The sequence below is a fragment of the Diaphorina citri genome, unplaced genomic scaffold, assembly GCF_000475195.1.
Source record: "Diaphorina citri unplaced genomic scaffold, Diaci psyllid genome assembly version 1.1 scaffold49, whole genome shotgun sequence".
Taxonomy (NCBI): Eukaryota; Metazoa; Arthropoda; class Insecta; order Hemiptera; family Psyllidae; genus Diaphorina; species Diaphorina citri.
The window spans coordinates 299306-314782 of NW_007377486.1; the positions used below are offsets into that span (position 1 = coordinate 299306).

The 15477-nt window shown below is 39.8% G+C and overlaps 2 protein-coding genes across 2 annotated transcripts in view; both read left to right on the forward strand.

Annotated features, from left to right (window-relative positions):
- LOC103515500 (dynein heavy chain, cytoplasmic-like) overlaps positions 1 to 9810 on the forward strand; it is a 31555-nt gene extending 21745 nt beyond the window's left edge. Inside the window, 9 exon segments of the mRNA XM_026827944.1 lie at positions 159 to 234; positions 704 to 994; positions 4286 to 4845; positions 4935 to 5067; positions 5069 to 6126; positions 6578 to 6627; positions 6629 to 7334; positions 7418 to 8099; positions 8216 to 9810. Of these exon segments, the coding sequence (XP_026683745.1) occupies positions 159 to 234; positions 704 to 994; positions 4286 to 4845; positions 4935 to 5067; positions 5069 to 6126; positions 6578 to 6627; positions 6629 to 7334; positions 7418 to 8099; positions 8216 to 9546 (4887 nt within the window). The 3' untranslated portion in view covers positions 9547 to 9810.
- Positions 9811 to 13481: 3671 nt separating this feature from the next.
- LOC113469917 (exocyst complex component 6B-like) lies at positions 13482 to 14918 on the forward strand. Its single transcript, XM_026827949.1, has 2 exons — positions 13482 to 13589; positions 14598 to 14918. The coding sequence occupies exons 1-2, from the start codon at positions 13587 to 13589 to the stop codon at positions 14916 to 14918; spliced, it is 324 nt and encodes a 107-aa protein (XP_026683750.1). The 5' UTR covers positions 13482 to 13586.
- The last annotated feature ends 559 nt before the right edge of the window (positions 14919 to 15477 follow it).

Consider the following 15477-nt stretch of genomic DNA (forward strand, 5'->3'; position numbering starts at 1 on the left):
CCAGGTGAACATGATGATCATTGAGCTGAAATCGGGATTCGTTTTCGGAACGGCTGACTTTCTCCTATCCTGTCTTCTTTCTCTGTTTGCTATCGGGAGGATGAGACCTTAGCATTTACAGTTTCCTCTATCGAATTTCTTTTCTTAATGTCTTCCAGGTGAACATGATGATCATTGAGCTGAAATCTGACGCGTTCAAGGAGCGCCATTGGAAACAACTGATGAAGAAGTTACGTGTGAACTGGCTCCTATCTGATCTAACATTGGGACAAGTATGGGATGTAGATCTACAGGTAAGATAATAGAATAGATTTTATAAAATCAAATCCAATCATGGTATCTTTGTGGTAAAGCAGGGAGCTTTCTCACAACTTTGTGGATAGCAGAGTATTAGTCTTTCATTTAGTCAATCATCATATTTATTATCGCTTGTCTATTCGACTTGTAATGCCACCACTGGTCGCTACTCGATTAAAATAGCTACTCAATTGTCCTCACGAGGCTGAGTGCACCCCGAACTCCAAGCACAGAGCCGGAAAAAACCTCGGCCCCGCCGGGAATCGAACCTGAACCTCCTGCGTGCAAGCCTAGTGTGATACCTACTCGGCCATGGAGGTTGGTGAATCTTATATTATTCTTAACTTACATATATGTGCTGTTAGATGTTGATGTCTCCAGAATTTGTTTTTCATAACCATTTAAGGAAACGAAAAGTCCATGTCCGTGCTACTGGCATGGTACCTATGTATAATATTACCATTACCGAGACATTATCTTCCACTCAACCCGTGTTGTATTCCAGGACCCGCCGGTACGGGCAAGACAGAATCAGTGAAAGCTCTAGGTCACCAGCTGGGGAGATTTGTTCTCGTATTCAATTGTGATGAAACATTTGACTTCCAAGCCATGGGCAGAATATTCGTAGGACTTTGTCAGGTAAGTGATATCGTACTTCTCTTCTCGCTCAGTAAATCTTCTTTGCACTCCCCCATTTAATAGGTCTAAATTTAATTCCTATCAGAATAATAGAACCTGGTTCATAATTTATATGTTAGAAAAGATTGTGCTCTCCTCTTGATGTTAGAAGAGATTTTATTTCTTTCTTTATGTTAGAAAAGACTTTGATCCCTTCTTTATTTTGGGAAAGATTGTGCTCCCTTTATGTTATGTTTTTTTAGATTACCTTTTTTATATACAAAATCAGTCCAAAAGTCATATAAAAAAAAGTTGACCCAAACTAATTTTAAGCAATCTGATAGTCAAGCTAGTACTCACATAAGCTAGCACGCAGCAGCAGTTAGTTACCACACCCTACTGTACACCTTTTTTATGTACAAAATCAGTCCAAAAGTCATATAAAAAAAGTTGAGCCAAACTAATTTTAAGCAATCTGATAGTCAAGCTAGTACTCACATAAGCTAGCACGCAGCAGCAGTTAGTTACCACACCCTACTGTACACAGCTGTCTAATGCTTCCCTTACTGTGTGTTGTGATAGTGGTGTCTTGCTGTACTCCACCCTACTGTACACAGCTGTCTAATGCTTCCCTTACTGAGTGTTGTGATTGCTGTATGCTTCATACCACTAGACGGGGACTATGTTTGTTGTGTCCTTAATATCCCTTGCGAGTGTTTTGATAGTGGTGTCTTGCTGTACTCCACCCTACTGTACACAGCTGTCTAATGCTTCCCTTACTGAGTGTTGTGATAGTGGTGTCTTGCTGTACTCCACCCTACTGTACACAGCTCTGAGCACCCTACTGTTCCCTTACTGTGTGTTGTGATTGCTGTATGCTTCATACCACTAGACGGGGACTATGTTTGTTGTGTCCTTAATATCCCTTGGTTTCTATACTTTGGTTCCCCGTTATAACTGATTTGGATTCCCTACACTCTAGTGCCTGACACACACTTCTCAGTTCAGGTTAGACCATCACCCTACCCTAGGCTTGTACTACCAAGGGTCCGGGTTCATTTCCCGACAGAGTGGACATGTTTTTACTTTTGGATTTCGGGGTACATTCAGGCTTGTGAGGACAATTGAGCGTATTAAACATGATTCTTATACAACATAGCACACAGACATTCTGCACAAGTGGCCCAATAAAACTCTACAACTTAGAAAAAGGCCCGAAAGGCCCAATCTAGTCGAAAATTTTACGAGAAAAGTTTCTTATTGTGTGTTGTTTGGACAATTTGCTAATTTTCATCAAAATTGGACTACTCGTTTGAAAGCTATGCTGAAACAAACAGACAAACTAAACCCACTTGATTGATTGAATTGTTTGTATAAAGTTGTGTTGTTGTTTTGTTACTAACATTATTTCTCTCTCCATTCAATTTTCATCAAAATTGGACTACTCGTTTGAAAGCTATGCTGAAACAGACAGACAAACTAAATCCACTTGATTGATTGAATTGTTTGTATAAAGTTGTGTTGTTGTTTTGTTTACTAACATTATTTCTCTCTCCATTTTGTTGGTTTTGTTCTGTGTGTCCTTCTGTCTGTTGCCTTGTGGTTTTCCCCTGGGATGTTAACAGACCGTAAGTCCAGCCTGATATTCTATCATACGTATCCAGCATTTCATTTTGGTTTCACTTCTCTAGTTTGGAGTTTCAGTTTTGTTTTCTAGTCCTCGTAATGTAATGTCGTTTTAGAGGGTATTTTATGTTTGTTTAGATTTGCATGGGGAAACCCAAAACGTTACTCTCATCCTATCATGTCCCGTAGGTATCTGAATTTTGTAAACAATAATGTGACCATATGATGCAGTAATAGAACTATTCTTACCATAGCGCTTACAAATGTACGAAAAATGTCCAAAAATGGACCAACATAAAGTCAACATGAAATTGTAGTGGAGGTTCTCTGTTTAGAAGTAATCTAAATGAAATAGAACTATTCTTACCATAGCGCTTAAAAATGTACGAAAAATGTCCAAAAATGGACCAACATAAAGTCAACATGAAATTGTAGTGGAGGTTCTCTGTTTAGAAGTAATCTAAATGAAAATGGAGAACCCACTATCAGTCTACCTATCTATCATTATGATTTTATTATTTTATTTTATCCCGGGTTCGATTCCCGGCGGTGTCAAGAAATTTGTATCAAGCAAATGATTGACTCCGTGACTGGATGTTGCGGGGCCCACTCAGCCTCGTGAGGAAAATGAGTAGCTATGACATATAAATGCGCATAGCGACCGGTGCCAGCACGGTAGGTAAACATTGGATGTTAGGATTATTGAGATATTGGGAAAAATCCTACAATGCTGCAGTGAGCACCAAAGTTGTGATATAATAACACAAAAAAATCCTACAATGCTGCAGTGAGCACCAAAGTTGTGATATAGTAACACAAAGAAACTGCATTTACATTTTTTTACATTTTATCCTATGGTCACACCTACACATACATAGCTCGTTATTTTTCTAAAGTTCCATTTTATTTGCATCTCATTTTATTTTATGTATTCATTATGATTTTATTATTTTATCCTATGGTCACACCTACACATACATAGCTCGTTATTTTTCTAAAGTTCCATTTTATTTGCATCTCATTTTATTTTATGTATTTTTGGCGCTATGCCTCATGAGATTTTTGTCCTAGGATTTTGTATATTTATTTTTATAAATTTCTCGAGTACGTCACATTGATATGTATGGTCTCAAGTGTTTCTTAAGAAGGAAACTTAAGGGTAAGTAAGGTATCTTGAGTCCATTTCTCATTATTGATTTCGATAAAATCACACACAAAAGGTATACCTAATTTTATTATTATTTGTTTTGTAGTTAATTTTGTAGAATTTTCATTGTTTTCGAGTGTTGTATCTAGTTACTAGAATAGTCTGTACCTTTTTCTGATAAATTATAATGGACAATCATAATTTTTTTCATGTCTGCTTTACATCTCACTGAATTTGCCTTGGAACAAAGAGTAATATTTTAATCTCATCCCTGAGGAAAAATAAAAAATTAGGTCAGTACAGCATTGAACTCAGAAATATGAATGTGTTGATGTTACTCGTACATATTGGAGTTGAATTGGAAATGTAGTTGAGTTTTGTTATTAACTGGAACCCTTTCCATTTGTTCTGTGTTTCAGCCATCAGTATTGAGTTGGTTGGGAAACAAGTGCGTGTGTCTACAGACATCATAGCCGGGTCAGTGCAGCATTGAACTCAGAAATATGAATGTGTTGATGTTACATATTGGAGTTGAATTGGAAATGTAGTTGAGTTTTCTTATTAACTGGAACCCTTTCCATTTGTTCTGTGTTTCAGCCATCAGTATTGAGTTGGTTGGGAAACAAGTGCGTGTGTCTACAGACATGGCTATCTTCATCACGATGAACCCTGGCTATGCTGGTCGCTCTAACCTACCAGACAATCTGAAGAAACTATTCCGCTCCCTTGCCATGACCAAGCCAGACCGGCAACTCATAGCAGAGGTTATGTTATTCTCACAGGGCTTCAGATCTGCTGAGAAGTTAGCCTGCAAGATTGTCCCCTTCTTCAAACTGTGTGACGAGCAATTGTCGAATCAACCGCATTATGACTTTGGTCTGCGTGCACTCAAGTCTGTCTTGGTGTCTGCAGGCAATGTGAAGCGAGATCGTATCCAGAGGATTATAGATCATAAGAAGGGCGAGGCAGACCTTAATCTCTCCCTCACTGAGAATCTGCCGGAACAAGAAATCCTCATCCAGTCTGTCTGTGAGACCATGGTCCCTAAGCTCGTAGCAGAAGATATCCCGCTCCTCTTCTCTCTACTCAATGATGTGTTCCCTCAGGTGCAGTACACGCGGGTAGAGATGACAGGACTGAAGGAGAAGATCAAGGAGGTCTGCAGAGAGGAGTTCCTGGTATGTGGCGAGGGGAATGAAGAGGGAGACGGGTAGAGATGACAGGACTGAAGGAGAAGATCAAGGAGGTCTGCAGAGAGGAGTTCCTGGTATGTGGCGAGGGGAATGAAGAGGGAGGACCCTGGATGGAGAAGGTCCTGCAGTTATATCAGATCTCTAATCTGAACCATGGTCTCATGATGGTGGGACCGAGTGGCTCTGGTCGTATCCAACTTCAACACAGAAATGATAACAGATGAGGTACGAGAGAAGATGCACTCCAGATATCTAAGTAACCCAGACTATTCCTATGAGAAAGCTAACCGTGCGAGTATGGCATGTGGTCCTATGGTAAAGTGGGCCATAGCTCAGATCAGCTATGCAGACATGTTGAAGAAAGTAGAACCCTTGCGACTAGAACTGAAATCATTGGAAGTACAAGCATCTGAGAATAAAGCCAAGGGAGAGGAGACAAAGGATTTGATCACTCAGCTAGAGAAGAGTATAGCATCGTACAAGGATGAGTATGCCCAGCTCATAGCACAGGCCACGGCTATCAAGACAGATCTAGATAATGTACAAGCCAAGGTAGAGAGATCCATGGCGCTTCTCAAATCCCTCGGTATAGAGAGAGAGCGCTGGGAAGCTACCAGTGAGACATTCCGCTCTCAGATGGCCACTATCATAGGAGATGTACTCTTATCCTCTGCCTATCTCGCCTATGCTGGCTACTTTGATCAGCATTATCGTCAGAGTCTATTCTCTACCTGGAACTCTCATCTGATTGCTGCAGGAATTCAGTTCCGCCCTGAGATAGCATTGACTGAATATCTCTCCAGTCCTGATGAACGACTCCGCTGGCAAGGCAATGCCCTTCCATCTGATCATCTCTGTACAGAGAATGCCATCATGTTACGTCGGTTCAATAGATATCCTCTCATTATAGATCCATCGGGTCAAGCCACAGAGTTTATCCTCAAGGAGTTTGAGTCAAGGAAAATCACCAAGACGAGTTTCCTGGATGATGCATTCCGTAAGAACTTGGAATCTGCACTGAGGTTTGGTAATCCTCTGCTTGTACAAGATGTCGAGAACTATGATACTATACTGAATCCGGTACTCAATAGAGAGTTACGTAGGACAGGGGGACGTGTACTGATTACATTGGGAGATCAGGATATTGATATCTCTCCTACATTTGTCATCTTCCTATCTACACGAGAACTCTGTACTTGATGATAACAAGTTATTAACATTACCTAATGGAGAACGTCTATCCTTACCTCCTAATATCCGTATCATGTTTGAAGTACAAGACTTGAAGTATGCGACATTAGCCACAGTATCACGATGTGGCATGATCTGGTTTAGTGAAGCAGTATAGCAAGCGTAAGACGATCTGTATGTAACATGCCACGCGCGACCCGGTGATAACATACATTGAATAATTCCTTGGTGATAATATCCAGACGAAGCTGATGATCTGTGGTGGATTGTAGTTCTGGATTAGAGCTAGCAGTATAGCAAGCGTAAGACGATCTGTATGTAACATGCCACGCGCAACCCGATGATAACATACATTGAATAATTCCTTGGTGATAATATCCAGACGAAGCTGATGATCTGTGGTGGATTGTAGTTCTGGATTAGAAAACAGAACAGCATTGTAAATATCCAGGAAGAACTTGAGTGAGTATTGATAGAGGAAATGTACCTGGTTGAGTGATTCTATCGTGAAGATGATGACACTGTTATTACAACATTAGAGAAACTCAAGGGAGAAGCGACAGAGATATCTACCAAGGTGGATGAGACAGATATACGATGACACTGTTATTACAACATTAGAGAAACTCAAGGGAGAAGCGACAGAGATATCTACCAAGGTGGATGAGACAGATATAGTGATGAAAGAGATAGAGACAGTGTCTCTCCAATACAAACCTCTGTCACAAGCATGCAGTAGTATCTTCTTCACGATAGAATCACTCAACCAGGTACATTTCCTCTATCAATACTCACTCAAGTTCTTCCTGGATATTTACAATGCTGTTCTGTTCTCTAATCCAGAACTACAATCCACCACAGATCATCAGCTTCGTCTGGATATTATCACCAAGGAATTATTCAATGTATGCTATCACCGGGTCGCGCGTGGCATGTTACATACAGATCGTCTTACGCTTGCTATACTACTAGCACGTATTCGGCTCAAGGGTATCCCGAGTATTCAGAATCTAGATGATGAGTTTAACTTCTTCCTCAGAGGCAAGGAAGGCATATTGAATGTGAAACCCTCCACAGTGGAAGGATTGTCTGGTGAACAACAGGAAGCATTGCAACGTTTAGCCACCAAGGTACCAGCATTCCGCAATGTGACTAAGAAGTTACAAGATATGCCAGAGTTTGGTGCATGGTTACAGCAGAGTACACCGGAGCAATGTGTCCCCAAGCTATGGGAGGAAGAAAAGTCATTCAGTGAGACTGCAGTGGCAATGTATCAGTTATTATTCATACAAGCATAGAGCAATGTGTCCCCAAGCTATGGGAGGAAGAAAAATCATTCAGTGAGACTGCAGTGGCAATGTATCAGTTATTATTCATACAAGCATTGCGCAGTGACCGTGTACCGGCTGCTGCGCACATCTTCGTGTCTGCTGTGTTTGGGGAAGCATTCATGTTATCTGCAGAGCGAGAGTTGGATCTGCCACATATTGTAGAGCATGAGTTACGAGGCAATGTTCCTGCTGTCCTCTGCTCAGTCCCAGGATATGATGCGTCAGGTAGAGTGGACGATTTAGCAGCAGAGCTTGGCAAGCAGATCGCATCCATTGCCATTGGATCAGCAGAAGGTTTCAATCAAGCAGACAATGTCATCAATGTTGCAGTTAGATCTGGGAAGTGGGTTCTATTGAAGAATGTACATCTAGCACCACAGTGGTTAGTTCAGTTAGAGAAGAAGCTACATAGTCTACAGCCGCATGCGAACTTCAGACTATTCCTCACCATGGAGATTAACCCGAAGGTTCCTGTGAATCTGTTACGAGCAGGGAGAATATTTGTATTTGAACCTCCACCAGGTATCAAGGCGAATCTCCTACGTACATTCAGTACTGTTCCCGCTACCAGAATGATGAAAGCACCTAATGAACGTGCCCGTCTCTATTTCCTACTGGCCTGGTTCCATGCTATTGTACAGGAGAGATTACGCTATGTACCACTCGGATGGTCCAAGTTCTATGAATTCAATGAATCTGACTTGAGAGTCGCGTGTGATACGTTGGATACTTGGATTGACTCCACAGCCATGGGTAAGAGAGATTACGCTATGTACCACTCGGCTGGTCCAAGTTCTATGAATTCAATGAATCTGACTTGAGAGTCGCGTGTGATACGTTGGATACTTGGATTGACTCCACAGCCATGGGTAGAACCAATCTCCCCCCTGAGAAGATACCATGGAATGCACTGATTACATTACTCTCACAGAGTATCTACGGTGGTAAGATAGACAATGACTTTGATCAGAGACTCCTCGGCTCCTTCCTATCCAAACTATTCACAACCAGATCATTTGAAGCAGACTTTGCCCTGGTCGCTAATGTGGACGGCGCCACACGACATATCAATATGCCGGATGGTACACGTAGAGATCATTTCCTACACTGGATAGAATCCTTACCAGACAGACAGACACCCTCCTGGCTAGGATTACCCAATAGTGCTGAGAAAGTACTCCTGACAACACGAGGGACAGACCTGGTGGCTAAACTACTCAAGATGCAACAGCTAGAAGATGAAGATGAGTTTGCATACACAGAAGCTAATGAGAATAAGACAGAGGAACGAAATGTAGATGGACGTCCTGCCTGGATGAGAACACTACATAATTCTGCCTCCACCTGGCTCGAACTCCTACCCAAGGCCTTGCAAACCCTCAGACGAACTGTAGAGAATATCAAGGATCCACTATACAGATACTTTGAGCGTGAAGTTAGCTCTGGTGCAGCATTGCTACGAGATGTTATTAGTGATCTAGAGGATGTTATTCTGATCTGTAGCGGTGGTAAACGTCAAACCAACTATCATCGTCTCCTACTGAGTGATCTCGTGAAGGGGATGTTACCTGCACGTTGGTGTAGATACAGTGTACCACGAGGCTGTACAGTTATACAATGGGTGACTGACTTCCGTCTCCGTATCATACAACTACAGCAAGTCTCTCTCCTTGTATCACAAGGCGGGGCTAAGGAACTCAAAGTATATCCTGTATGGCTAGGAGGTCTGTTCAATCCTGAAGCATACATCACTGCTACACGACAATGTATTGCTGAAGCGAATGGTTGGTCACTGGAGGAGTTGGTATTGGATGTTAGCATTACAGACTGCATGGAACCAGAGAAGATTAACACAGATGATTGTAGTTTCCGAGTGGTAGGACTCAAACTCCAAGGAGCACAATGCAGGAATAATGAACTTGTTCTTACTTCTACTATCCTCATGGATCTACCTGTCACACTGGTACGCTGGGTCAAAGTAGAATCAGAGACACGACAAGACAAGCTATCTCTACCTGTGTATCTGAACTCAACTAGAACTGAACTGTTGTTCAATGTAGATCTAAACATTACTTCAGGACAAGATCCCCATAGCTTCTATCAGAGGGGTGTGGCTCTGCTTACTTCTACTTCTCTCAACTAGATCCTATCATTATTATATCCTTAACCTTTCTCAATATTTAACTCTACTATCAACTAATTATTCATCTATATGTATTCTTTAATTTTTATTGATTTCTGCTATCTTACTCATATCATGTTAATCAGTGTTAACTAATTCTGTTATAATGTAGAAAGGGCAATGCTGAAATATGAAACACTGAAACACCTTTAGGAGATTTAGATTGAAATCAGTGTTTTCTGTTTGTATTTTTTGTTTAGTTCTCCACTATTAATTGATGGAAAATTATATCCTTAACCTTTCTCAATATTTAACTCTTATAGGTACCTACTAACAACTAATTATTCATCCACATATATGTATTCTTTAATTTTTATCTTACTCGTATCATGTTAATCAGTGTTAACTAATTCAGTTATAATGTAGAAAGGGCAATGCTGAAACACCTTTAGGAGATTTAGATTGAAATCATATATGTATTCTTTAATTTTTATTGATTTCTGCTATCTTACACGTATCATGTTAATCAGTGTTAACTAATTCAGTTATAATGTAGAAAGGGCAATGCTGAAACACCTTTAGGAGATTTAGATTGAAATCAGTGTTTTCTGTTTGTATTTTTTGTTTAGTTCTCCACTATTAATTGATGGAAAATCAATATGTTTATGGAAAAGAATATAATGGGTTTTTGTACGTTTATGCCTAAAATTAAGATAGCTAGGTATAAAATTAAGATAGCTAGGTAATTATTTACTCGAAAATTTTATCAAGAACTAAAGTTTAATGCTTCACATATTTTGTTTGATATACTTAGATGGTTTTTGTACGTTTATGCCTAAAATTAAGATAGCTAGGTAATTATTTACTCGAAAATTTTATCAAGAACTAAAGTTTAATGCTTCACATATTTTGTTTGATATACTTAGTTTATGATCCTGTTCTTCTGTTTAGTTAATAGTTAATATTAGCACGGCTTTTATCTATCTTTCACAATTATTATAACCTATGGCTTATTTATTATTTCTAAAATATAAATCAGTACTTCTTATTTTAAAAGCAATGGAGTAGTATTTCAAGTTAGTTGATATAGGGTAAAAACTCATAGAGTCTGATCTCTGCCACACGTTAGTCACCAAGAGGTGTAGACTACATGGGTCAAGCCTCTCTGATCAACATCACGACCATATTATATCCAACATCATTCTAGTATCTAGAAGATAGATCTATTTAAACCCTAATTACTATTACGAATATGTCGTCGCACTGAAACAATTCAAGTCCTATTGTGATAGCCGTCGCGACGTCACACCCAATGTTGCTTAACTTATATGATCTGTCTAGAACCGGTGTGGCTAACATGGTCATACTAGATAGCAACTGGCTCTGTGTTCAATTAGGATTCTTTGATTCAGTTTTAACTGGCATAGCCTTGAATTTTGAATGAAGAGATAGATCTAGTTGAATGTGGTCTAAATTCTTCCTTTTAGTAGGTAATTTTATTTTTGAACAATCTAACTCGTAGGTATTTTAGAATCAGCATAATCTGCAGACGTTCGGATTCGCGAGATTTATTACACAAGATATAGCAAGCTATCACTAATCACTATGATTGTGTTGAACTTATTGCAATGAACATGTGGATGTTTCTTTTAGTAGGTAATTTTATTTTTGAACAATCTAACTCGTAGGTATTTTAGAATCAGCATAATCTGCAGACCGTTCAAATTCGCGAGATTTATTACACAAGATATAGCAAGCTATCACTAATCACTATGATTGTGTTGAACTTATTGCAATGAACATGTGGATGTTTAGATATACGTGGGTCAGACAGACTGACTGTCTCCTCTGGAGACACTAGACTGTCAAGAGAAGCAACCAAGAGGTAAAGTTGTAGCTGGTGTCCTTACCATGCAGAAGGTAGGCTCGACTTACCATTATCCGTTCAGATCACGCTCCAGTCACAATGCGCGCAATGGAGGAAAATATTTTACAAATGACTAAATGGGAGTGAACCAGTGAACTACATTGGCTTGAACGGTAGATGTGATTTTGTAAGTAGGTACCTGCCTATTAACCTATCTGTTCCCTTTTATTCGCCAATAAGAATATCTTAGCCAGGCTTGGAGAGCGCGCCTGCTTTGTGCCATTGTATACTTGTAATCGCTAGGTAGTGGGTTCGATTCCCACCCGAGGGCGAACTTTATCCTACACAGATGAAGTTCCTTCTCGGAACGACTAGCTTTTTTTTCCAAGAACAAATTTAACAAAGTCATGATCTTTCTCTGATTCAATTATTCATGTCCCTTCTGGTATTCAAACTGCATCCACATCCACTATATCGACAGCTGCATTACTGGGATTTATAATAGGTACAATGCGATGGCACACTAGCACAGACAATGTCCTTAGCTATTGCTATTGGTAGGTACAATGATATCATTGATACTGTTACAATTTACAATACCTACATGGTATTAAGACTCCAGTAAACCACACTCAACATCTGACCACACATAGCGGTATAAACATTTACACACAAGTCTAGAACTACGCCCTTAAGACAAGATCAATAGCTCACCTTCATAAATTACCAAGTTAGCGTTGGTAATAGTCAGGTATACTTACATCTCGTACATTATCCAATTATCAATTACTCTAATTACTTTTCATCACTAATCAGAGCAGTGTTGCTAAATTTCGATTCAAATTTAGGGGGTAGTATAAACATGTTTGGTTTGACAACAATGAGTGGTTTTAGTGCACGCTGAATGGTTGAATGGTTTTGGTATAAAAGCTACTGACCGGTACAACTTTGGCATCAGTTCTCATTTGTCTCTCAGTAAGTGAGTAACATTATCCAATTATCAATTACTCTAATTACTTTTCATCACTAATCAGAGCAGTGTTGCTAAATTTCGATTCAAATTTAGGGGGTATAGAATAAACATGTTTGGTTTGACAACAATGAGTGGTTTTAGTGCGCGCTGAATGGTTCAATGGTTTTGGTATAAAAGCTACTGACCGGTACAACTTTGGCATCAGTTCTCATTTGTCTCTCAGTAAGTGAGTACCGACACAGCATACCTCATCATGTCTTCAAAGGTTCGTACTTTTGTTTGTTTATTACTTGTTTTAATATTCTTGTAAAATAAAACTACAGCTTTAGCTGTGAATTTGTTCAAATAAAGGTTCGTACTTTTATCACTATTCTTCTACCGACGCGACGAGTGTTTTTTATTTTTCTTAATTCTCGTAAATTTATTTTTGGATTTGTTTTCACTATCAAATCGTGATTTTGGATAATAGGTACCTACCTAGGTATTTAAGTGTCTAGTTGTGTGAAGAATTGGCTTTTTCTCCGTAAAGTTCCAAACATGTGTTCATCTTTTTGTAGGAATATAGCTTAGAGTCCAGAAAATACGACGTAGAAGGGAAATATAGGTACTTGGATTTGTTTTCTACATAAATCTCACTCCTAAGTTTCTACCTACCTATGTAGAAGAGTGAATTCCCCTCAGGTCAAGTAGCATCTACTCTGGATGAGGAAGATGACCCCAGTGCTCAACACTTGATAGATTTCTCCCCTGTATATCGCTGTTTGCATATCTACACTGTACTGGGGGCGCAGGATGAGTTTCAAAGTTACTACAGGAAGCAGAGACAGGAACAGGCTCGTCGCAGGCTCGTCTTATGTTACAACCTCCTCCTAATATGGTACGACATACTCACTCTAGAATCTAGAATTAGGAGGCTCTGTGACCTAGTGGGTATCACACTAGGCTTGCATGCCGAAGGTCCCGGATTTGATTACCGGCGAGGTCAAAGTTTTTTCTGCTGTGCTTGGAGTTCGGGGTGCATTCAGCCTCGTGCGGACAATTGAGTAGCTACTTTTCGAGTAGCGACCAGTGGGCAGTGGGGCATTATTAGTGTAAACTGTAAAAATATAGTATCGCTGTTTGCATATCTACACTGTACTGGGGGCGCAGGATGAGTTTCAAAGTTACTACAGGAAGCAGAGACAGGAACAGGCTCGTCTTGTGTTACAACCTCCTCCTAATATGGTACGACATTCTCACTCTAGAATTAGTAGGCTCTGTGACCTAGTGGGTATCATACTAGGCTTGCATGCCGAAGGTCCCGGATTTGATTACCGGCGGGGTCAAAGTTTTGTCTGCTGTGCTTGGAGTTCGGGGTGCACTCAGCCTCGTGCGGACAATTGAGTAGCTACTTTTCGAGTAGCGACCAGTGGGCAGTGGGGCATTATTAGTGTAAACTGTAAAAATATAATTGAAATATGGACATTGATTGTAAAGGAGGCACTAAAATGCTGGGTTCTACATATTTAGATTCGCGAACTCCGCGTTTACAAGTTGTACGTTCTACGCAAAAATGCATGGCACATTGGTGCTGTGGGTTCTAAAATCGACTGAACCACTTGTATATCGAAACCATACGATGAACTAGGTATATCTTAATGTATATTATTTGGTATTGATTTCCTACAGCATGAGAACATCGCTAGTTACGGATTCGCGAACTCCGCGTTTACAAGTTGTACGTTCTACGCAAAAAAGCATGGCACACTAGTGCTGTGGGTTCTAAAATCGACTGAACCACTTGTATATATCGAAACCATACGATGAACTAGGTATATCTTAATGTCTATGATTTGGTATTGACTTCCTACAGCATGAGAACATCGCTAGTTACAAGAGCTATGTACACAGTGTAGTAGGATTCTTCGTAGTGGAGGACCATGTGCTGAATATTTCGAGTAGCGACCAGTGGGGTATTATTAGTGAAAACTGTAAAAATATAATTGAAATATGGACATTGATTGTAAAGGAAGCACTAAAATGCTGGGTTCTACATATTTGGATTTGGATTCGCGAACTCCGGTTGATGAAATCTCGCGAGTTGTGCGTTTACAAGTTGTACGTTCTACGCAAAAATGCATGGCACACTAGTGCTGTGGGTTCTAAAATCGACTGAACCACTTGTATATATCGAAACCATAAGATGAACTAGGTATATCTTAATGTCTATTATTTGGTATTGATTTCCTACAGCATGAGAACATCGCTAGTTACAAGAGCTATGTACACAGTGTAGTAGGATTCTTCGTAGTGGAGGACCATGTGCTGAATACGACGGAGAATCTGATCAGCAGAGCATACCTGGATCAGCATTGGGAAGCAGCACTAGGCAAGATTAGTAATGCGTTGCGTACTCAATCAGCATACTGTACAGATGCCACGCTACTCCTACATATCAAGGATTTGATTATGTTGTTCATTACCACGCTACGTATGTCATCAACATATCTAAACCATTGTAATACACTAGCCAATAAAGGGTTCTTTGTGTTAAAAATCTTCTCCTCTATATAATCCATGAAGATTTCTGCCATCAAAGGGCTGATTGGGGATCCAATCGGTAAACCCGATTTAATTTCAAATATTTTATCATTGAAAAGGCAGAAATTCTGATCTAAACAGATGTTCAAAGTTTTGATCAGTTCATCCTGATCAGACTGAGGAAGGTGTTGTATTCTACTCAGTATGATCTCTTTGACTTCCTGGACTGGTACAGAGGGAAAGAGATTTTTCACATCAAAGCTAATTAAATCAAAGTTAGCAAGTTCCTACCACATCGGGAAGTGCTTCATAATTTTGGTGAGTCAGTCACTCAGTCTTAAAATAAGCGATTTTCTAGGCCCCTTTTCTACCCCTTCATTAAAAGCTAGAACATCGGAATTTCGCAGGCATAATAAGCAAGTATAGCTTAACATATGGTCCAAATTACAATACGTAACAATACGTGCGTAATTAACGGAGTTATGATAGGGGTAAAAATGGCTCGAAATGTTTCGTGTAATATACACACTGGCGTGCTGAATTTTTTTTCCACATTGACTTTGTACTATGTATTTACCTTCTTCTTCGCCTT